This window comes from Sitophilus oryzae, unplaced genomic scaffold (genome assembly GCF_002938485.1).
Source record: "Sitophilus oryzae breed Bouriz unplaced genomic scaffold, Soryzae_2.0 scaffold_965_pilon_pilon, whole genome shotgun sequence".
Taxonomy (NCBI): domain Eukaryota; kingdom Metazoa; phylum Arthropoda; class Insecta; order Coleoptera; family Curculionidae; genus Sitophilus; species Sitophilus oryzae.
In genome coordinates this window covers 438,643-464,678 of record NW_022147600.1, presented here as the reverse complement: position 1 = coordinate 464,678, position 26,036 = coordinate 438,643, and the positions used below count along the sequence as shown (strand labels likewise).

Sequence of the window (26,036 nt, the reverse complement as noted above, 5' to 3'; positions counted from 1 at the left end):
TTGGTTTCGTTTTATTACAGCTCAGTCCATCTGTGATTTCCATACCCAAATATTTGTATTTTGTGCAGCATTTAATTTTCTTCCCTTCTTCTAGTATTAGGTCTTGTTGTTCTCCTCCGACACAAAATAATTCTGTTTTGTTAATATTACCAAGCTTACTTGTTAGTATTACCAAGTTTACCAAGCTTACGTGTCATATAATTTATGATCGTAATCTTGTGCTATGAGCACCTGATTATCCGCGAAGTACAGTATGTAGAGCATGTTATCCCCTATGGGTACTCTAAATTTTTGCTTCCAACATTGTGAACAATTATATATAATTGAAAATATATGTAGATGCAACCAATCACTTGCTACACTGATTCTGTCCCCTTAAACAGAACTTTCAAAAAATGAAGAAACTGAAATGAGGAAGGAGGATATAATAAAAGAAGAAAAGAAAAACAATTAAAGCGAAAATGGAAATGATAACTTCACCCAAAGAGGAGGACAAAGTCACTGGTTTTCAAACACTGAGGCCAAGAACTATTTCAAGACAAGATAATATGACTTCATAAAAAAGATAGATAACTATAAAAATACATCAGATTAAAACATTATATGTGTAGATTTGCACATTTTTGCAAGATTCTCCTGCACAAAGACAGTCCAAGGAATAAACAAAATATATTTCAGACTATGTTTGTTTAGTATAAAAATATTAAAAAAGGGGGATTTTCTATGAATTTTATTCAAAAATTATAGTTTTTAAAAAGGTTTGAAAAATGCTTCGAACCTAGTCAAAAAAAGAATTTTATTAGGTTATCTGGTCTAAATTAAAGAAAAAAACATAAATTGCAATATGCGTTAAATGGAGTCTTCAAACTCATTTTCTTCATAACATGATTCACCACCACTTTCTTCTAGTTCTTCTTCACTATCTGATTGACAATAATATTCTGTTGCCATATGAATGTCATCTGCGGGTAAATCTTCACCTATTTTTAGTGGCGATTACTTTCTCTGCAAATTCAAACCCTAGTTGGACTGCTTTTCCCGTCTTATTGTTATGTTCCTTCCTTAAATTAGAAACGAGATTCCGAGGTGTAAGAATCTCTAATTTCTAGAAATAAATTGATTTTTAATCTTTGCCATTAATTAAAAGCATTAATGCAATATTTGCAGCATTATGCAGATGATAAAAACATGTTTTTTTTCTGTAAGACATTATAAATTAATTCCTTGGCAATATATACCTTTGGTCTCTTTATTTTTTGGGTCTTGGACAATTCTGAAAAAAAAATTCTTCTTGAAGGGCCAGGGTCATCAAAAGATTGATTCTCTTCCATTTGAAGTAAATTTTTATTCAGCCAGAGACAATTGTTGGAAATAAAACTGCTCCAAGTATAACTACATTTCCTCCACTTTTCTGACCATTTATAAACAAAATTTTCAATTTGCTTATTTTTCGATAATATGTTAGGAATATTATCACACAAAAATGAAATAATTTCATCAATAATATCCGCTTCTGACCTATTATATTATTAAAACCCATTTTCAAAAACCGCTCACATATTGATATGCGGCTTATTGTTCCTAAAAATAAAAGGAATAGAGTACGGGAGGAACATGTGAGTCTCTGTAGTTACACTTTTACCACTCCAGAGTTATTCAAAAAATATTAGTATAATAATTTAAGAAATTATCCATGGAACAAAAATCAGACTACTAGTCAATTTAAAATTTTAATTTATATATCATCTACCTCGGGGTCTCTTGGGGTAAGATACTTGTGGTAAATTAAACTTGGTATAATACCGTTTCAAAAATTATAAAATACAGAAGCGGAGATCTGCAGAGTTCTAAAGGTACGCAATTTCAAAGTTTAATTTTTTTCAGAAGAACGCTCTGCTATGTTTGTGGTAACCACTAGCTTCATAAAAAAATATTTAAGTTAATAAAATTCTCTTAAAAAGTACTTACCTTGATCTTCAAAATCCATTATAATTAAATTTATTTCCAAGTCTCTGAACTAAGAACCAAAATATATTAGCAACACAAAACCATTAACAGCAAATAACTGATATATTTAAACTACAAAATCTAACGAAAACAACATTCCTGTACGCTTTTTTATTACGATTAAAAAGTGGATCGTGATAAATTTGAATAAATGGACCCATCATCTGTTGAAAATAATATCATTGTTGAAATTTTCGAAATTTTTTTCTTGATCCCTATGCGTCGATTTTATTGAATCTGAACCAATGTGCGTCGTTGGTACGTTACCAGGCCCTTCTTGTGCCTGATAAAGAGCAATAAAACGCAGATACGTAAGTGTTCCCTAATGTTCCCTAAATGTAACAAAACTTTGCTCACTGGGAATCAATTAATTTTAATTCAAACCATGCCCAAGTTGTTTCCTCTTCTTGAATTATTTAGTATTTTCAAAAAAAAGTATTTCCTAATAAAGAAATCATCAGGCTGTTATTTATCGTTATACAACCAAGGAAGTGGGAAATTGACGTACCTAATTTCCATTCCGAGCTAACATTTATCCGGAAAATTATTAACACGTGTCAACCGGAAAACTTTCCCTGTAAATAATGGTCGAAGGCCGACACCATCCAATAAACAAACACAATTTGGATTTTCACAGTCGATTCCAATTCGGTCCGTGCCCGAATTGTTCCGAGCGCACTCTGAAATATTTAGTGCTTTCTCCCAAGTTGGCGATGGCCATTCTTTTTTGCAAATTCTCCGCCGTATTTAGGAATAGCGTAAACTTGGGTCGCTGTAACTAATTCTAATTTTTGACAAATCGGTGCAATATAAAAACATAGTTTATTTCCGGTTAAATGAACAGTTTATCTATACTAATATACAGACCGGACCACTGTAGTAGTAACATAGGCAGAACCGGACGAATTAGCGTATAAAAAGCCGGATAAAAAGCAGGCGAAAAAATGCGATAAAATAAAAATAGGTCGATATGTGATAAGAATGTTTCAGAATTTGTATTTATTCGTGTTTTAATAGCCAAAACGAATACGTAGATTCTCGCGACAGTTCTCGAGTAAAATTTATTTTTTAAGTAAAATAATGGATGTTTATGAAGTTCGTGAGAAAATTCAAATTGTAAAATGGTATTTCCAAAATCGGGATATACAAACAATTTTTCCACAAACTTATGTAAACAGGCCAATTCCATCTTTATCTACTATATCAAGAGTTATTAATAATTTTGAAACATATGGGTGCGTGTCCCGACAAAAACACAAAAAGCCTGATGTGTTTATTAATGAAGAACAGGAGTTAAAGCAAGTGTTCGTTTATGCTACCGCGGATCAAAATCCCACGTTTTCAAGTAATCAAATTGCTGCCCACATTGCCCGTATTGTTCAAGAATATTTGAACAACACTTTTCCCAACCGTTTAATTAGTGGATATGGAACTATTTTGTGGCCCGCTAGATCACCAGATCTTTCTCCCTATGATTTCTTTTTGTGGGGTTATGTAAAATCCAAAGTGTATGTTCATAATAGGGCTAATAATCTGGATGAGCTTCAAGTAAAAATACCAAACTATTAGCCCTAGGCTAGTTAGGCTTTCCAAACTATTAGCCCTAATATGTTAGCCAATGTCAGACGGGGATTTTACGACCGCCTAGGCTTCTGTCTAGCACAAGAAGGTGGTCTTTTTGAACACTTGTTATAACTTTTTTTATTTAGAGTAATATTATATTTTGGGTTTAGAGATTTTATTTGTTTTTAGTTTTGGCTTGTAAACACACTTAAATAATAAATATTTAAGTATTTTTATTTTAAATGTTACCTTAAGTGAAGGTGAACACTTAAAATGAAAATAATAAATACTCGGCACTCGCGTCATATTCCTAGTCTGTCACGACCGACCCGTCCAAGCACAACTGCAACTGCGTACTGCCTGACCAGCCGACTAGCCGGCAGTTACTCTCGAGTACGAACGCAAAACGGGTAAACGTAAATTCGTCCGGCAACTTGCTATGTTACTAGTAGCCTGGTCTTCTCTGTATATCATCCTTAAGTGACTGTCTCACTCATTAATCATGATCCTGCTCAAACCACTCAACGTAAGAACCTGAAACCACCCCTCAAATATTACAATATTTGTTATTTAAAAAACGGTCAAGTTTCCGAAAAAACGCTTAAACACATATATTTTATTTTGTTGTTTTACATATTTTAATATTTTTTAAAAATGTATACAGGGTGTTTCGAAAAATCTGGTCATTGATTTATCACGATCCTGCTTAAAGCGCTTGACGTAAAAAGCTGATTTTTGGAAAACAGATTGACTTTAGGGTGTAGAGGTTCGATAAGAAGGGATTTTTCGAAACTCGAATTCTAAGGCCACTCCAACATTCGTGTGCGTTTTACTTTATTTTTATTTTCATCGCATTTTTTCGCCTGCTTTTTATTCCGCGGACGGGTATACGCTAATTCGTGCCGTTCTGCCTATGTTACTACTACGGTGGTCCGGTCTGTATAAGCGATTTGGCACTCACTGACTCATCACGATATCTTCAAAACTACACGGTAGATTGAGCTGAAAATTGGAATAGTTACTCCTTACAACATAAACTCACTAAGAACGGATTTTGATCAAATCCCATCCAAAGTATAGTTTTTTAATATTATTCGAATAATTATGAAAAACTTTTTGTAGTCCCCATATAAAATGCCAAACGATGACATTAAAACTTCAAAATATAAGTTTAATTAGTACATGACATTAGTCTATGGTTTGCAGGTCTAAGGATGTCAGGTAAATCGACGGAACTGTCGTTATTGGGTAGACAAAAGTAAACGTTGAATGAGTTACTTTTGTCAATAAGTATCACTTTAAAATACTAATGACCCAGGTAGTATTTCTGTTAGTTCTGTGGTAGGTATATTAAATGCTTTTAATCCAAAAACGACAATAATTTAGGAAGAATAAAAAATTTATTAGGATTAAATATCAATACAGCAACAAAGAACATATTGAATTTCTCATTTCGTACTCACCTTACCAAAGACAAATATTAATGTCAAATATTCATTTTAGATGGCAACCGATGAATCTGGCTAAGGGCGACCTTTGACCCTTAATTGTGCCCTTTAACTTTCACCCCACCTTGATCGATACTCCAGAGTCTAAACAGAACAAAACTTTGGTTAATGTGTTTATGTTTGGGGAGCTTTTCCAACGACTATTCATTACAAAAGAGAAATATATCTAGAGTGAACAGCGGCTTTGTTTATTCAAAAAAGCTTTTTACGGTTTTATGTTACTACATGAATAATTTATTCACCTGTTTATAAATCTCGTATATCTCCTGCTTTTTGTTTTATTAATCATAACATATTTCTACTGCTTTCTGCTGGACTTATTTACTATTTATTCTCGCATAAAATTAAGTTCGTAAATATTTTAAACAGTTATTGAAATAAAATATTCTCATATTGTTGACACTAATTTATTATAATTCATTTATTTTAATTTATTTATCAGACTTTCAGACATATTTTTGTCTATATTTAGTATTATGATAATATTCTTCTAGTTTCCTTTTACTATTTTTAATTTATTAACAATTATTCTCACTAAAGCAAACTATTAATTCATAACCAAACAAATTAAAAGAAGCGGAAAAAGGGGGCCAAAAAACCCTACATATGTGCTTATTCTCTGCCTTAAGTTCATCAGACTGAACGGAACAGCCATTCGACGACCGGTTTCGGAGATATATCTCCATCGTCAGGCCGACTTTGCTGTAACCCTCAATCTGACAAAACGAAAAACACAAAATAGCATTTGAGTACAAAAAGTACTACTATGGATAGTGCTAGACGCTCTCTCCATCTAGCGGTAGCTGTGACAATCACAGATCGTACCGCCAAAATTAAAACCAGCGGCCTACTGGACAAACAAAATCGTTTGCTTTTTCATTACCTTCTATCCCTTAGTAGGCTGGTACCCAGAATAGAAGGACTTCATTTTCTTTACCTAACTTGTTGAGCTTTTATATGTATTCTTTGACCAACTTTGAATTGATGGCTACTGAGTTGTAGTCTTAAGGCTGCTTAACTCTTTGATAAGATAGTTATATCTTGTTTCCGAGAGTTCCTATCTAAAATAAAATGTACGCATATTTCGATAGGGCAGATTTCGGCCTGAAGGATACTGTGGTTGGTAGCCCATTGGTTCGGAGTACTTAGTTTTCGGTCCAAATCCCTGTACCTGCTTTAGTTTTCATCAGAAGAATTTTCTTCTTTTAATTGCTGAGCAAACGTTTCTTTCTTCCAATTATTTTTGTTGCTCAATACAGAAAGGTGTTTCTCAAACTCGTACATTCTTGGTGTGTCATCCATTGGGAGTTGGGGGAGTGAAATTTTCCTTTTGAGGGTGTCCCAAGCTCGTGAGCTATTGTACCCATATGTTCAGTAGCTTTTTACATGTTGAGAAAACAGTCAAAATTTATTTTATATGTATATATAATATTTTAAAAAACTCAAAATTCAAGTGAAGATGCAGTCAATAATCACCACGTAGGTTATTAAAACTACTTTTCAAATTTGTCAAGCTTTCGAGAATTGTATTCCCATCATCAGGACAGTTTCTAAAATGTATAAGCAAAAGTCATTAACATTTTGCAAATATACATATATAACAAAAAAAACAAACTCACGAATGAGTCAATTAAAAACAACATCCTCTACACAATAGAGCCTTAAATACTAACATCATAGAACATTGGATTCACAAGGAAATTTCCTTTATAAAATATAAAAATACATATACATCTAACGACGTTCTTCTTTACAAAAAAAATAATCAAAAAAATAAATTGCTACATTGTTGTTTCGACCTCGATCAAACAGCAACTGTTTAATATAGTACTAAAATGAAGTAAACATTCTAGAACTCTCCTTATCAAAAGATTTTTTATGTTGACATTTACTTCTTGTAACGTTTTTTGCAAAACAACAACCATCCATGGTCGCAAACAATCAAAATATATCTACTGACACTATTATAAACTATCACAATCTTGTAAGTAAGTTTATACGGTCAGCTAGTTGTAAATAAATTTAGGATGGCCGTATTCGATTCTCTCATGGTCTCACACTCGGTGTTCTTTGTTGGTTTGGATGAAATTACGTTAGTGTCGTTACTTAACGTATTAATATTAATAGTGGGCGCACGTCCGCCGGGACGCGGCGCTAATGTACACTAATTGGCGCGCAGTCTGAAACCCGACGACCGGCTCCGTCTAATATTTACCCTGGAAATTATTAACGCGTGCCAATGGAAAATTCTCATCCTCCGATAACGGTGAAAAATTAAATCAGTTATCTATGGACGTGCTTTATGTCATTAAAAATCATTTGTAAGGATCAATATTTATAGGAATATATACATTGTAGATGATTGTTGGAGATCACTAAAGTACTCTCAAAATTTAAAAAAATATTTCTGCAGCTGAATTTTCCTTAATTTGCAAAATCATAACGTCACAATTGCCAAGACCTCACTATTACATCAGTTATCAAGACTGTATATTAATCGGTTTAAAACGTTCTACGTCTTCCGATGCGATCTCTCCATGCCTGTCTGTCTCTCTATGCACCGTCTCCGAGAGCTCTTTCTCCCATAAAAGTGTCAATCCCTTCCTGCCAACTTCTTCTCGGTCTACCCGGTTTTCTTCTCCCTGCAGGTTTCCAGTTTACGATTTGCTTTGGGATTCTTATTTCTGTCATTCTTTGGACATGCCCATACCATTTAAGTTGTCTATCCTTTATCTCGTCCACTATTGTATGTTTAACTTATATAATCTCTCTTATGCGTTCATTAGTTATTCGTTCGAGTCTTGATTTGCCTGGTGTTCTCCTCAACAAATCCATCTCTGTAGCTTCCAGCATTCGTTTTGTTGTTTCCTAATTGGCCACACTTCACAGCTGTATGTGGTTATACTCTTGATGGTAGTATTATACAGGGTTGTTCACCACATACGACACGGAGTATTGTAGCTAAACGATTCGATTTTTACAAATTGTAAGTTTTGGGTTCGTTGAAGGACTATACACAATGAAGGACTATATACAATTTAAAAATAATAACCAATAATACCAAACCAAACCAAATAAATAAAAAAATATCAAAGTTGTATTTTTTTTAAATGGAACACCCTGTATATTATTACATTTTTAGTTGCTACGATTAAAATAAAGGTAAATTTGATTAAGGTTTATTACACTTAAACCTTACCGTTTTTGAAATATTTTCAATTTTGTGAAATTGCAGTAAAAATTTTAAGGCTTCTTTTCTCCAAGGGTATCAAAGGTTTTAATACTAAATATTTACTGAAGTTTATTTATTGATCAGTTATTGTGTTGCAATAATGAAAATAATACTTCCTCCTACAGAGTGTCTAAAAAATTATTTTAAATAATTTCTAGCTTTAAACGCCAATAACTTCTTTAATTTAAATGGAACGCCCTGTATATTTTAGGAGAATCAGATGCACAATTTAATTGTCTATCAAATTGTGTTATGCCATTTTTTACCTATCCCTACAAGTTTTCGTAGAAAATGCAATTTGTTATAATTTAGACCTCATTTATCAATATACCCATGGAATATTGACATTTTCGATTGTTTTTAAAGCTACAAATGTACAAAATGTACAGGCTAGTAATATTATCGTTTTTAGCAAAACGATAATATTACTAGCCCATTTGTATGCAAAAAGTATGCAACTATTTAAATCTTTATAAGAAACATTAATTAAATATAACACATTTAAAACATTAATTAAATATAACACCATTATTTCCGCCCAAATACTAATTAATTGCATACTTAATTTTGTGTTTGTGAATAAATTATTCTAAATAAATGTGGATTTGAATCAGAAACCAATATAATAATAAGTTATAAAAATGAACGTCTCTGTTGTTACAAATAAGCATTTATTAAAAATGAAATATCATTTTTAAGGTGTGAGTTTTTACTACACTCTCTAATTGGGACAATTATTATTAATCAACGCAAACAGTCAGTCAATGTAGTTTGAATACTGGAATCATTAATTGGTCCTCTTTAACAAATATTTAATCAGTTTTTTTTTATTTTTTAATGAAATAAAGAAATTATATGGACAATATTCGTATCTGTACTCTTTAAAAATTTGGTACCTACATCTTTAAAAATAATCTAAAAACGAGTCTAAAAATGTCAGTATTCCATGGGTATATTGATAAATAAGTTCTAAATTACAAGAAAATGCATTTTCTACGGAAACTTAAAGAGATAGGTAAAAAATGGTATAATACAATTTGATAGACAATTATATTCTACATGTGATTCTCATAAAATATACAGAGTGTTCTATTTAAATTAATCAAATTATTGCCGTCTAAAGCTAATAATTATTTAAAATAAATTTTTAGACACTCTGTAAAGGTAGTATTATTTTTATTATTGCAACACAATAACTGATCAATAAATAAACTTCAGTAAATATTTAGTATTAAAAACTTTGATACCCTTGGAAGCCTTAAAATTTTTACTGCAATTTCATAAAATTGAAAATATTTCAAAAACGGTAAGGTTTAAGTGTAATAAACCTTAATCAAATTTACCTTTATTTTAATCGTAGAAACTAAAAATGTAGTAATATACAGGTTGTTCCATTTAAAAAAATACAACTTTGATATTTTTTATTTATTTGGGACACTCTGTATCTTGTAAAAATATTTTTAAATTGTAGTTCTAATAGTCCTTCAACGAACCCCAAACTTACAATTTGTAAAAATCTCATCGTTTAGCTACAATACTCCGTGTCTATGTTGTGAACAATCCTGTATATTAATGTTTTGTTCCTGCTGTTTATGCTTCTGTCCCACAGTAGCCCTTTTAATACCTTGATAGCATTCCTCCCAAGTTGGTTTCGTTTTATTACAGCTCAGTCCATCTGTGATTTCCATACCCAAATATTTGTATTTTGTGCAGCATTTAATTTTATTCCCTTCTTCTAGTATTAGGTCTTGTTGTTCTCCTCCGATACACATATATTCTGTTTTGTTAATATTAGCAAGCTTACTTGTTAGTATTACCAAGTTTACCAAGCTTACGTGTCATATAATTTATGATCGTAATCTTGTGCTATGAGCACCTGATTATCCGCGAAGTACAGTATGTAGAGCATGTTATCCCCTATGGGTACTCTAAATTTTTGCTTCCAACATTGTGAACAATTATATATCATTGAAAATATATGTAGATGCTACCAATCACTTGCTACACTGATTCTGTCCCCTTAAAAGAACTTTAAAAAATGAAGAAACTGAAATGAGGAAGGAGGATATAATAAAAGAAGAAAAGAAAAACAATTAAAGCGAAAATGGAAATGATAACTTCACCCAAAGAGGAGGACAAAGTCACTGGTTTTCAAACACTGAGGTCAAGAACTATTTCAAGACAAGATAATATGACTTCATAAAAAAGATAGATAACTATAAAAATACATTACATTAAAACATTATATGTGTAGATTTGCACATTTTTGCAAGATTCTCCTGCACAAAGATAGTCCAAGGAATAAACAAAATATATTTCAGACTAGGTTTGTTTAGTATAAAAATATTAAAAAAGGGGGATTTTCTATGAATTTTATTCAAAAATTATAGTTTTTAAAAAGGTTTGAAAAATGCTTCGAACCTAGTCAAAAAAAGAATACCCATTAGGTTATCTGGTCTAAATTAAAGAAAAAACATAAATTGCAATATGCGTTAAATGGAGTCTTCAAACTCATTTTCTTCATGACATATGATTCACCACCACTTTCTTCTAGTTCCTCTTCACTATCTGATTGACAATAATATTCTGTTGCCATATGAGTGTCATCTGCGGGTAAATCTTCACCTATTTTTAGTGGCGACTACTTTCTCTGGAAATTCAAACCCTAGTTGGACTGCTTTTCCTGTCTTATTGTTATGTTCCTTCCTTAAATTAGAAACGAGATTCCGAGGTGTAAGAATCTCTAATTTCTAGAAATAAATGGATTTTTAATCTTTGCCATTAATTAAAATCATTAATGCAATATTTGCAGCATTATGTAGATAAAAAAACATGTTTTTTTCTGTAAGACATTATAAATTAATTCCTTGGCAATATATACCTTTGGTCTCTTTATTTTTTGGGACTTGGACAATTATGAAAAAAAAATTCTTCTTGAAGGGCCAGGGTCATCAAAAGATAGATTCTCTTCCATTTGAAGTAAATTTTTATTCAGCCAGAGAAAATTGTTGGAAATAAAACTGCTCCAAGTATAACTACATTTCCTCCACTTTTCTGACCAATTATAAACAAAATTTTCAATTTGCTTATTTTTCGATAATATGTTAGGAATATTATTATCACACAAAAATGAAATAATTTCATCAATAATATCCGCTTCTGACCTATTATTAAAACCCATTTTCAAAAACCGCTCACATATTGATCTGCGGCTTATTGTTCCTATAATAAAAGGAATAGAGTACGGGAGGAACATGTGAGTCTCTGTAGTTACACTTTTACCACTCCAGAGTTACTCAAAAAATATTAGTATAATAATTTAAGAAAATATCCATGGAACAAAAATCAGACTACTGGTCAATTTAAAATTTTAATTTATATATCATCTACCTCGGGGTTTCTTGGGGTAAGATACTTGTGGTAAATTAAACTTGGTATAATACCATTTAAAAATTATAAAATACAGAAGCGGAGATCGGCGGAGTTCTAAAGATACGCAATTTCAAAGTTTAATTTTTTTCAAAAGAACGCTCTGCTATGTTTGTGGTAACTACTAGCTTCATAAAAAAAATATTTAAGTTAATAAAATTCTCTTAAAAAGTACTTACCTTGATCTTCAAAATCCATTATAATTTAATTTATTTCCAAGTCTTTGAACTAAGAACCAAAATATATTAGCAACACTAAACCATTATCAGCAAATAACTGATATATTTAAACTACAAAATCTAACGAAAACATCATTCCTGTACGCTTTTTTATTACGATTAAAAAGTGGATCGTGATAAATTTGAATAAACGGACCCATCATCTGTTGAAAATAATATCATTGTTGAAATTTTCAAAATTTTTTTCTTGATCCCTATGCGTCGATTTTTTTGAATCTGAACCAATGTGCGTCGTTGGTACGTTACCAGGCCCTTCTTGTGCCTGATAAGGAGCAATAAAACGCAGATACGTAAGTGTTCCCTAATGTTCCCTTAATGTAACAAAACTTTGCTCACTGGGAATCAATTAATTTCAATTCAAACCATGCCCAAGTTGTTTCCTCTTCTTGAATTATTTAGTATTTTCAAAAAAAAGTATTTTCTAATAAAGAAATCATCAGGCTGTTATTTATCGTTATACAATCAAGGAAGTGGGAAATTGACGTACCAAATTTCCATTCCGAACTAACATTTATCCGGAAAATTATTAACACGTGTCAACCGGAAAACTTTCCCTGTAAATAATGGTCGAAGGCCGACACCATCCAATAAACAAACACAATTTGGATTTTCACAGTCGATTCCGATTCGGTCCGTGCCCGAATTGTTCCGAGCGCACTCTGAAATATTTAGTGCTTTCTCCCAAGTTGGCGATGGCCATTCTTTATCGCAAATTCTCCGCCGTATTTAGGAATAACTAACTTAGTAAACTTGGGTCGCTGTAACTAATTCTAATTTTTGACAAATCGGTGCAATATAAAAACAGTTTATTTCCGGTTAAATGAACAGTTTATCTATACTAATATACAGACCGGACCACCGTAGTAGTAACATAGGCAGAACCGGACGAATTAGCGTATACCCGTCCGCCGGATAAAAAGCAGGCGAAAAAATGCGATAAAATAAAAATAGGTCGATATGTGATAAGAATGTTTTAGAATTTGTATTTAAAGATCGCGCACACTATACCTGCACGGACCGGCACGGACCAGACCAGTAAAATCTACCGGTGAAGGTGACCGTGTTATTTAATAGAGTAGAGCACACTAGACCAGTACCAGCACGTACCGCCACAAGCCACGACCAAAACAGGTCGTGTCGGTCAGGGACAAATATGACCGACAATATTTATGCCTGGTCGTGCTGGTCCGACCTAATGTGCGCACCGGCGAACCAGCACACCTCCACAAACATGCAAGTATTGAAGGGCTTGTCAGTATTTCGAGTACGCTAGCTGGCTCAAGTCGCATGATGTAGGTTAGATTTCGTTTATTTTTGTTCGAACCTTTAAATCGTTTTAAATATGAATGAAGAAAAGCTTATTTTACTGGTACAAAAGTATCCAGAGCTGTGCGATACGAGCCAAGCATTTTATATATAGAGACCAAGAAAGAAAAGATGCAATATGGGAGTCGATAGCAAAAAAAATAATCAAATTTGATTTGTGACATTCGAAAATATTAGAAAACTTTTCTTCGAATCTTTTTTAATTCAGGAAACAAATGATGAAATTCGCCATATTGCTTTCTCTTTTTGATTTATAGGGTGAACCCAAATCTTCTTTTTTCTTAGCTTCCTTCTCTTCCTCCTCTTCTTCACACAATATGGCTAAAAATAATAATTTCTTCCCTCTGAACTACTCATTTTCAATACTTCTATGTTGCACGCTCTAGTAGTTGAGCCTTGACAACTGTACTTTTTTCGAAACTCTCGCTTATGTTGCTGGTCTGTGGCGGTAAAGTGTGCGATGTCATGCAGGATGCAGGTTTGTGCTGTGATAAAAATAGGTCGATATGTGATAAGAATGTTTCAGAATTTGTATTTATTCGTGTTTTAATAGCCAAAACGAATACGTAGATTCTCGCGACAGTTCTCGTTTAAAATTTATTTTTTAAGTAAAATAATGGATGTTTATGAAGTTCGTGAGAAAATTCAAATTGTAAAATGGTATTTCCAAAATCGGGATATACAAACAATTTTTCCACAAACTTATGTAAACAGGCCAATTCCATCTTTATCTACTATATCAAGAGTTATTAATAATTTTGAAACATATGGGTGCGTGTCCCGACAAAAACACAAAAAGCCTGATGTGTTTATTAATGAAGAACAGGAGTTAAAGCAAGTGTTCGTTTATGCTACCGCGGATCAAAATCCCACGTTTTCAAGTAATCAAATTGCTGCCCACATTGCCCGTATTGTTCAAGAATATTTGAACAACACTTTTCCCAACCGTTTAATTAGTGGATATGGAACTATTTTGTGGCCCGCTAGATCACCAGATCTTTCTCCCTATGATTTCTTTTTTGTGGGGTTATGTAAAATCCAAAGTGTATGTTCATAATAGGGCTAATAATCTGGATGAGCTTCAAGTAAAAATACCAAACTATTAGCCCTAGGCTAGTTAGGCTTTCCAAACTATTAGCCCTAATATGTTAGCCAATGTCAGACGGGGATTTTACGACCGCCTAGGCTTCTGTCTAGCACAAGAAGGTGGTCTTTTTGAACACTTGTTATAACTTTTTTTATTTAGAGTAATATTATATTTTTTTGGGTTTAGAGATTTTATTTGTTTTTAGTTTTGGCTTGTAAACACACTTAAATAATAAATATTTAAGTATTTTTATTTTAAATGTTACCTTAAGTGAAGGTAAACACTTAAAATGAAAATAATAAATACTCGGCACTCGCGTCATATTCCTAGTCTGTCACGACCGACCCGTCCAAGCACAACTGCAACTGCGTACTGCCTGACCAGCCGACTAGGCGGCAGTGACTCTCGAGTACGAACGCAAAACGGGTTAACGTAAATTCGTCCTGCAACTTGCTATGTTACTAGTAGCCTGGTCTTCTCTGTATCTAATCCTTAAGTGACTGACTCACTGATTAATCATGATCCTGCTCAAACCACTCAACCTAAGAAGCTCAAACCACTCAACGTAAGAAACTGAAACCACCCCTCAAATATTACAATATTTGTTATTTAAAAAACGGTCAAGTTTCCGAAAGAACGCTTAAACACGTATATTTTATTTTGTTGTTTTACATATTTTAAGATTTTTAAAAATGTATACAGGGTGTTTCGAAAAATCTGGTCATTGATTTATCACGATCCTGCTTAAAGCGCTTGACGTAAAAAGCTGATTTTTGGAAAACAGATTGACTTTAGGGTGTAGAGGTTCGATAAGAAGGGATTTTTCGAAACTCGAATTCTAAGGGAGTGAAACCACCCCTCAAATATTAGAATATTTTTTATTTAAAAACCGGTGAGTTTTTCGAAAAAACTCTTAAACACGTATATTTTATTTTGTTGTTTTACATATTTTAAGATTTTTTAAAAATGTATACAGGGTGTTTCATAAATATATGGCCATTGAGTAATCACGATTCTGCTTAAACTGAGACGAAAAGAGAGAGACGAAAAGTTTGCAGGAACTTCAGTTATGCTCATGATAAAGTCTTAATGACAAATAATCCCACGGCCGGTTCTTTCTTCGAAAATTACCCTTAATCTTAGTCTTAATATTAATCCTAATACTTAGCTTTTAAAGTTTTATTAAAGTTGAAATTTTTCTTCAGTTTTAAAAGTTCGCCTACTGTGCATTAATCCCCATTGATGGAGATTCGCAGTTTTACTACAGCTAATAATTTTATCAAGCTACTGTATAAAGCCGAGAATATACAGATTGTTAACTGGATGATTACTTAATGTCAACACTGCCTACATTCCAAAATGAGTACTAAGCTAAGCTGCCGACTTGTCCCATCGCGTCATCTCTCGACGAGCGGGCCGAGGTTGCCATATTTCAACCATAAAGCTCTTGCCGCGAGTAATAAACAAATTAACAACCTGTATACCGGGTGCGTCTCAAAAGTGGCTCACCTCTATAACTTTTTTATTTTATCAGATAAAAAAACGAGAGTTGGTTTGTTAGTATATGACATAAATTAGGATTGACTGACATATTCAATTGTTTTCGATCAGTTCATGTTTTCACCGGAAATTACTACAAATTTTGATTTTTAAATGGCACCCTCAGTATTTTTTTACTTTATTCGATAGAAAATGACACTCTGAATCGAATGACATATCATATGTCAACTTTTGACATATTCGCTCAAAAACAAATTGTATTTTAAGTTTCAATCTAGAGTTCGAAATGGCTAGGTTAAAAACACTATTTTTTAATCAAGGTGCCTTGGAAAAATAAATTTGATCGTGTATGTCATTCTATTCAGAGTGTGATTTTCTCTTAAATAAAGTAAAAAAATACCGACAGTGTCATTTAAAAATCATAAGTTGTAGTAATTTCCGGTGAAACCGGAAGTGACCGAAAACAATTGAATATGTCAATCAATCCTAATTTCTGTCATATACTAACATACCAAATATCGTTGTTTATCTGAAAAAATAAAAAAAGTTATAGAGGTGAGCCCCTTTTGAGACGCAACCGGTATATAATTTTATTGATTTAATTTACTAAATATTAGCTATATTCTGCTGATACCATTAAATACAGCTAGGTACTCATTTCATACGTACAATATCTTTGGCAAAATAAAACACTAATTCGCCGCAATGCGCCAAAACAAGTGGTTTGGTGTATTGTGGTGAATTAGTAATCTATTTTGCTGTTATAATACCAAAGATTTCAACCCCCAACTGTAATATACAATATCATCAATAGTGTACAATAGTTTCCAATATTACGTCAATGTAACTATCATAGCTTATGCTGAACTTTTATTTGAAAAGATTTACTAGCTACTAAAACCGTAAAATCATCGTAAAAAGAAAATGTAAGACGTACAGTAGTAAAGAACCATTTCGTCTTGAACATGTTCATTTTTACTTCTTTTCTTTTCCTATGAAATGTATATTGAGTGTGTGACATTTTTCCATAAATTATGTATTTAATCAATTTTACTTTGTGTCTTTAAGGAATATAAGGTAGGATTTAATAATTTAAAGGAACCCTATTACATTTATTATAACATACACTCAGATACAAATAAAAACGCAATGGAGAAATTTTAGGTTAAATTTAAAGTGTTATTTGTTATTTTTAGCCCTATTTTCATGAATTTTTTAGCAAACTGTATATAATTATATCAAATTTAATTCGTAAACTAAGTTTTTTATAAACTTTAGTATTTAGCATATTATACAGGGTTAATCGAAGGGTTGTTTTTTACCTTAACTTTGAAACACCCTGTGCAATAATTTCGTGTGTAAATTTTCCTAAAATATAATTTCGCGGTCAGAACCATGACTCCTAAGCATTTTGTTTTTTAAATTCATGTTAATACATGCTTTGGTTAATTTTTAAGTGTGAAATGCATTGATCACGATCAATTTGCAATTTTTTCAATTATCACTACTTTTTGATGTAATTTTTTAATATGACTAGACGATTTTGGTGACTATTGTCCTAACGTCATATTATACTGCATTGGATACTCTATACTAAATTAAAAAAAAGTTAAATATAATAATAAACATTAATAACGATATCAGAACTAGTAGTGGGAACTATCGAATGAATACTATCGAAACATTCGATAGTTACAATTCATTCGAATAATTCGATAGCTAGTAAGAAAACATTCGTCGAAAACTATTCGAATAAAAATTATCGAATAGATGCGTGATCTGCCTTGAAATATTGTATTCTAGTAATTCGGCAGCAAAAACCATTCATTTATAAAATTCATTCATTTATCAAATTCATTTATTCGTCAGGATCGATTTTAATAAAATATAAACTGGATTCTAGTTGTCGTCCGGCGACGTAGGTTTCTTTCCTAGAAACCCGACAGCGGTCGGTGGCAATGCTATGAAAGAAGCCGGCATCTTTTTGATTTTTTGCGGAGTCTAATAAAGATAAGGACACATTATTTTTTTATTGAGGTGCTAGTATTTACACAGAAAATACATTATGAAGGGCGCTGTTGCCATATATTCGTATTAGTTGGTATTAGCAAAGAATATTTTTCTTTAGCATTAGTTAGTTAGGGATAGTATGTCTATATGTTTTGCATTTTTTTATTAATATTCTGTTGTTACACTGCAATAATACTTTTTATTTTGGATGTAGGAAAATTATTTTTAATGTTTTTAAGCAAAGACTGGTTTAATAAATAATAATAACACTAATAATTTGTTATACAAAATTTAAAATCATTTAATAATATAAACATTTTTTTTAAGTAGTATCAAAATATAAACAACAAATAGAAGTCAAAAGTATTTATATTAGATCCTATTTAAAAATAATATAGTCTCTAAATGGCAATGTTGGTTTATTAAATAATAATAATTACAGAACTAATTTGTTATATTAACAACAAATTTTAAAATCATGAAATATAAACATTTATTAATTTTCTAAGCATGTGTAATGGAAGGAAAATATAAATAAAAAATTAGAAATCAAAATTATTTATATTACATTTTATTACTTTATATTACTATTTCAAAATAATATTTACTTTTACTGGCATTTACTTTAAAAAATAAATGAAATATTTCTTCGCAAAAAACTACATGTAAGAGAATTAGCATAAACAAAATACAAACATTGTTAACATTTTTTTTTAAATTGGCACGTGTAAAAGTTTCAATTTAATTTTCTCACCCCAAAATTTGAGTTTGATAACCCCATTTACTTAACCACATTACTTAAATATGATGATTAAGTTCAACTAATTCATATTATTAAAACATCTAAAATACAAATATGTATTTTTAAAATTAATTGTAAGTTCATCTCATCTCTCTTAAAAATTGCTACTTCTCAAAATTTCCCATTAAAAAATGTAATCTAATCTAACCATAATATACCATATAAAATTAAATAACTGAAAGATCGGGCTACGGAAAATCACACAAATTTTCGGAAAAATTTTGACCACTTCGCACACAATCGTCAATTAAAAAAAACTACTATTTTAGTATTTTAAATATTTTAATAAACGCAAAAATAGCATAGTATTTACAAGGCGAAGTTATAAAAATTTGGAATACTAAATTTCATTTATCAAAAGCATTCGATAGTCGTGGCTCGTGGCGCAACGATAACCATTTAGTCGCACGGCGAGGTTGTCACATATGCTTTAGTATACAAATGAATGAATGATTTTATTCGAATAAAACCATTCGATAGCTGAAATCATTCATTCAGTAACCATTCGATAGTCTAATTCATTCGATAGTTCCCATCGCTAATCAGAACTAACGATATTAAAGGAAACATCTGCAATACTCTAAAAAATCTGTAATAAGTATACAGACAGAAAGAAAAATTGTAAAAAATAAACTGCCTGTATATGTCCGTTCATACTGTCATTGAGGCATATATCATATTGCGTTTGCTTTCCCATTTTTCTTTAAGAACCAAGAGAAGTTCATTTAATGAAACTGGTACCTCTTCCCGACCTCTAACCCTCCTGCCAAAGAAATGATAATAATTGAAAAAATTACAAATTTTTGGTGGAAAGTTCATTTCGCTCTTAAAAATTAACCAAGGCATGTAATGACATGATCCAAAAAATAAAATGCTTAGGAGACATGGTTTTGACCGTCAATTTTTATTTTAGGAAAATTTACAAAGAAAACTACTGCACTCCCCCATAATATGTAACTTTTTGTGTTGCTTTCAAAGAAACTAAAACTTTAAGTTACAGTTTTGTAATGCATGAACTTTAGCTCGGGTTGTAGAATCAAAAAAATCAGTTAAAAATTGAAAATTAAGTAGAATTTACTTATTTTCAATGCTACTCACTTTTATTATCGGGTCCTAAGATACTGTAATTTTAAAAAGAGCTAATTTATCTCTAATTATCATAAAATATAGTTCCCCGTAAAACAGTACGACACCGGCATAAAAGTTTTTAATTAGAAGTCCGAGTGAAGTACGGAAGGGCCGTAAAACTACGAGTGCAGTAAAAATGGACAATAAAGACTCTTCCCTAAAATCATCGACGTACCTAAAGGCCTTACTACTTCGTAAATGTAAGGCTTTATTGCAGTGTTAAGAAAACGTTTTATATCCCACGGCGATGCCCTCCGCCCTTCCCAGCGCGAAACTATGAAGAAAAAAATAGCGCCAGCTCCGGGCTTATTTTTTCTTGTTAGGAGAAAGAACGACCCTTTATGCTGACATAAAAAAATAAATCAAGTCGTAAAGAAACGATGAATTTTTCAAACGAGGAACGAGTCCAGTTGGTCGTTATGGCGTGTTAATAAGCCCTTTAAGCGATGAATCTGGAAAAGCGATTTAATGAAAAGTTTTATTAAGGAAGGTATAGGGAAGGTCGGAGGGGGTTGTTGCGCAACTTTAGGGACGCTACAGGGAAACATCAACACTAACATAAAACCCAATAACAAAGTTCGTAAGGGCTCAAGCAGCGGATTATTCTTAGGTATTAGAAATTTCGGCGGCTGAATGATAAACTTTATTAGACTTAAGGGAAACATATTTAAGTACGAAATATCTTTGAGTCGCCAAATTTATGTGTTTTGTTCCATTTCAGGTGACTTCTCGTTGGACATTTATCCGGTTATGTTGGACGACGACGCCAGGTATCAGTGTCAAGTATCACCGGGCCCACAAGGTGATCCAGGTAAGTTGAAATTAGTTTAATATCCTCTAAACAGGGTGGGTCTTAAATAAGGATAAATGTTTTAAGGGTAGTATATTTCGACGCCAAAAACTATGGGGTTTTTCTCACATTTTTTTGAAAATTTGGAATTTTTTAAAAACATTTTTGGATTTTTGTTTAATTTTTTTTCGAAAAAATCTTTGTAATGGTTTTCCTCTGTCCACGAACAATTTTCCATGAATTTTATGTACCTACTAGTTTAATTATAAGCGAGAAAAATAGTACATAAAAAACTTTTAAACAAATATTATATTATCCTTAGGTATTAGGAGTGACTTTGCCACTTTGACAGTCTTGGTTCCGCCCGATCCACCCAAAATAGTACAGGGTGATTATATGGTGACGACTGAAGATAGAGAAATAGAGCTTGAATGTATCAGTTATGGAGGGAAACCAGCAGCTGAGATTACATGGATTGATGGACATGGTAAGTTGCTAATCTTCGTTTATATGGATAGAGATATCCTTTCAATCATATAAAAAACAGTAATGAGAAAATAGCATTTTGCAAGAAGAACATTTTTAAAATAATGTTCTCTTGAATTCTATAAATCGTTTAAAAATAAATTTTAAATATTTACTTAGAGCACCTCAACTTTATGAGCAAAATACAGTAAAGCAACTTAATTTATTTTTGGAAAAAAGTCTGGGGTTTTCTCCGCTGGAAGAGAAATCTACAAAAAAAAGTATTTTTTAAGAAAGCCACTTCTTAAGAAATCTTCTTACTTAAGAAATTTTCTACTTTTTACTAAGAAAGCAAAATCTCCTAATTTGTCTCTGCCTTATATTCTTCAGCCAAACCAGAGAGAAATTATTTTTCTCCTTAAGTTCATTTACAATTTTTTTATTTTGTACATGGTTTGATTTTTTTATTTGTTCTTGATAGGTAGCGATTTTTTGTTCTTGGTATGTATATTTTTTTATATCTGAAATATTAAATTTTTGAACAGCAAAAAATTGAATGTTACGTACCCTTCTTGCTTGTCAATGCAATCCAATCTTTAATTTCTCCAGCAAGTCGTTTAGTTGGCTCTTTTTTTCGCATTATACGATACTCCTGTACTACAAAGAAAATACTACCACAGTTTAAAGAATATAAATATATCAGTTGGCCCACTTTAAGGAATTCTATTGTTATTTTCACTTCAAAGGCGGCCCGTGACCCTTCGAGGTGACAAAAAATTTGAACGTTTACCGGGTGCAGCGGAAGTGCTATTTTATCAGTCAGAACGCTGGCCGTATACGAGGGATCAACTAAAAATACTAAGGAATTTTAATATAGCAAGTAGAAAAATAAAAAATACAGTACTAGTTTTATTGATTAACAGTTTTAGGCGTCTTTAATAATTGATCAATATTTAGTAGTATTTAGAATTAAATATACATTAATATTAAAATATTAGATATATTATTCTACCTTAATTCTTTGTAATATGGAATTCTCAATAGGGTAATTATTATTAATAACTATTATGGAAACTCCATATGAAAAATGTATACTAAATAAATATAATAAGTTAATTTTTTTAATATATATATATATATATATATATATATATATATATATATATATATATATATATATATATATATATATATATATATATATATATATATATATATATATATATATATATATATATATAATAATTTGCATATTTCTTAAATTACCTACCCGGAAAGAACAAATTTTATCGTAAAGTAATAAAAGTATCTTTGCATACAACTCTGGTAGATGCTTCAACAAAGTTGTTTGTGTTGTGTCCTTTAGTACACAATGATTTTCTATAAAAGTGACACCACTCGTTCCTTCTTTCCCACAAATTTTTAAGATAGTGGATAAAATTTGGGTATTTGCATTTTTCACATAAGGTACCAAATAATTCCTCTGCTTCTTCTTCACTTTTGTGCATAAAGTATATAACGGAATTCCATCATAAGTTTTTTTCTTTCTTTAATATCTGTGTGATTTTTTGCATCCCACAACCATCTCCACACAGCCTGACACACGTGAAATGAACATAAAATTAAATTTTCCAACGACGTATTGTTGTGCTGCAAACGTTTAGATTTTGGAGGAATGTGCTGAGATAGATTATATTTTCCAATGACGTATTTGGGGGCGTGTCTTGTGCTGTAATAGTATATATTTAGTAAAATCGCCACCGGGTTAATGGTCAGACACATTTGCCGTCTAACCACAACTGGTAGAAAATTAGTCGTTCTTTATCTACTAAACACTGCGTTATTACGTCCCATTTGTAAATACAAGTAGATAAAATAAATACATGTTCCAGTATTTATAATTCTGCTAACTATTGTAAATTAGCGCAGAGCACAATGAAAGTGTGGAATTAAATGAAACAATGATGTTTCTAGATTTATATTAACCAGAGTCGTTTTGGCGCTTTGCAACTGGAGCCAATTTTGGCTAAACTAAATGGCCGGCTCGCACCTCATGCGGTAAATATCAAATTAAGTTGATTTAGAGGTTGTAATGCATTAACACTTCCAAATAAATAAATAAACAGGCCTCATTATAGGCTTTTCAATTAGAAAGCGAGTGGATTATTTATTACGTTTAATGGCGGTTCACAATGTATGCAAATCACCTTTGAAATACCAGTTAATTCATTGATTAAAAATTGTTTATATTACACTAGCAAAATAAACTTGTTTACAGTTACAGTTGGTCTTTTGTAATTATCTTATATACCATTATTTATTTTGGAATTTCTTGTAGGTAGCACTGATCATCACTGTTATAAATGTTAATAACATTTAATAATAAATAATACTTTAAAAGCTTGCTAGCGTTTTTGAGAAAGTATTTTAAGAAAGCTGGCTTTTTGATATATCTTTTACTATGCTCTCGGGAACAGCATGCTATGGCTGGCGATACACGTTGCGTTCACTACTGCGCATCGGAAAAAAGTATCATAAAAGTATAGAGAGAAACAAAACAATTTAATTATACCTACCAGATCACTCTGTAGCCACTAAAAGAAAATTATTCAGTGTAGCCGTTGAGGGTTAAAGTATCTTTCACACTCAAAATGTCATTCAAGTTGCTACAGACACTTGAGAAAACTGTAATAAATCGAAAAAAAAGGAGAAACAAATCAGAATATTTTATTTCCGAGACGAATGTAACGTTTGACGAGCGAAATAACAAGTAAAGACTTGTTGGAATTCGTCTTTCTCCAGCGAGAGATGAAAGACTTTAATTTTTTATTTATGTTGTTTTCTTTGTTAATTCGAGGAAAACGTCGTTAGCGTAATTTCTTTTGGTCGTTTGGTCTTGCGTTGCTGATAATTTCGAAAAGGTTTTCATGCTCGAACATTTTCAGCGGATGCACATCGATGTAACGCCAAGCGAATACTTGAATTCATTCAAATCGTATTTTACACAAACTTTAGTTTTCTGTTTGTACATTCGTCTTTGCCAAGCTAAAGAAGGTTGTTTATTTGCTTTGCTAATTGAATTTAAGTTTCCTCTTCTCAAATCTCTTTTTTGTAATTGTCAAAAATTACAAAGCAGTTCTATTTTATACGAGGTGATAAGGAAATCGTTACAAAACCTCCATATTATGTATATTTAGGAAACATTTATCGGAATTCGTTTTTGAAATGCTAAAATTTTATAAAAACTTTATTATTTTAAAAAAAGTCTATACCTCTGTGGCGGATTCATCTCTTCAAAAAAGTCCTATCAGTATTTCGACAGTGTAGGAATGAAACAGTTATTTTTTGTAGTAACTATTGCGTTTATCCAACGGAGACTAATGTCGTTAAGGAATACCCTGTATATCTTTAATCACGAATTTCTAATAATTTTGCGATGCAGAATGTGAGCAGAATAAGAATTTTTTAATCTTATTTCTAAAAAACATCGTGATTCTAGAACAACAAAGCGAGTCAGAAATTATGTTTTCAAATTGGATAGGCCAATAATCCCAAGCTGTACTCGCACTTCAAAGTCCCTTCAATGTCGTAAACCTATTAAATTCTTTAGAAGGCCCAATGTTCGACGCAAATTAAGGGATTGTCTACGGTTAATTTATCTTTGGCAGGGAAATTTCAAACGGAAATATTTAACAATATAAAGTAGACGGCGAGCATCGGCGCGCGGAACTTTCCAAATTAAATATTTTATTTCCGAGACGAATGTAACGTTTGACGAGCGAAATCCAAGTAAACACTTGTTGGAATTCGTCTTTCTCGAGCGAGAGATGAAAGACTTTAATTTTTTATTTATGTTGTTTTCTTTGTTAATTCGACGAAAACGTCGTTAGCGTAATTTCTTTTGGTCGTTTGGTCTTGCGTTGCTGATAATTTCGAAAAGGTTTTCATGCTCGAACATTTTCAGCGGATGCACATCGATGTAACGCCAAGCGGATACTTGAATTCATTCAAATCGTATTTTACACAAACTTTAGTTTTCTCTTTGTACGTTCGTCTTTGCCAAGCTAAAGAAGGTTGTTTATTTGCTTTGCTAATTGAATTTAAGTTTCCTCTTTTCAAATCTCTTTTTTGTAATTGTCAGAAATTACAAAAAAGTTCTATTTTATACGAGGTGATAAAGAAATCGTTGCACCAACAGCCATTTTATTTATATTTAAGGAAACATTAATCGGAATTGGTTTGGTTGGTTAGGCCTAACCACGGGTGTACCACCTAACCAAGGGTGTACAAATGCTTTCAAAAAAAAAATATTATTAGCTTATAAAACAATTAACTTTTGATTTTTAACCACAATTTCTCTTGACGGATGATGATCAAAGGCTAAAATGACATTCTTCGTAAATTTTGAAGTTTAATTACTGGAAAAGTCAAAAGTTTGTTAACTTTTTCTACTAATTGAAAAAGACTACCACTAATTTTGACGTTCATCGAAATTAAAGGAAGAAACCTCTACACTAATTGAAACCACTAATTTATTCCACTAATTACGAGGTTCTGAATGAACATTATCTCATTTAAATTCATAAAAGTATAGAGAGATACAAAATCATTTTAGTTAAACCGTGGCTAACGTCATATTCAAGGCCTGACTGTTTTGGCAGTTCTACCGAAGTGGTCCAGAATTAGTAGTCGTAAACAAACCAATTGCTTTCATTAGTTTCGCAACAAATCTGTGTTTTTACGCATTTCTATGCTAATAAAATTATTCTAAATAATTTTGAGTGAATGGTGAACTATCTAGATCCGATTCATAACATCGTACCCGCGAAAAAAAACATACTTTCGGTAAAAATTATAGTAACACCGGCGATGCCGGCGGGTGTGTGCGGGCTAGGAAAAAGTTGGGGAATTTATATAAAAACATAATTAATAGCGTTAGTGTTAGTGTAT

At 31.8% G+C, this 26,036-nt stretch overlaps 1 protein-coding gene across 3 annotated transcripts in view; it reads left to right on the top strand.

Annotated features, from left to right (window-relative positions):
• LOC115891076 (irregular chiasm C-roughest protein-like) overlaps positions 1 to 26,036 on the top strand; it is a 549,766-nt gene that overhangs the window by 456,337 nt on the left and 67,393 nt on the right. For all 3 annotated transcript variants that reach the window (XM_030911476.1, XM_030911478.1, XM_030911475.1), the window contains 2 exons: positions 20,553 to 20,642; positions 20,944 to 21,108. In XM_030911476.1, coding sequence (XP_030767336.1) covers positions 20,553 to 20,642; positions 20,944 to 21,108 — 255 coding nt within the window. The remainder of the gene's footprint in view (positions 1 to 20,552; positions 20,643 to 20,943; positions 21,109 to 26,036) is intronic.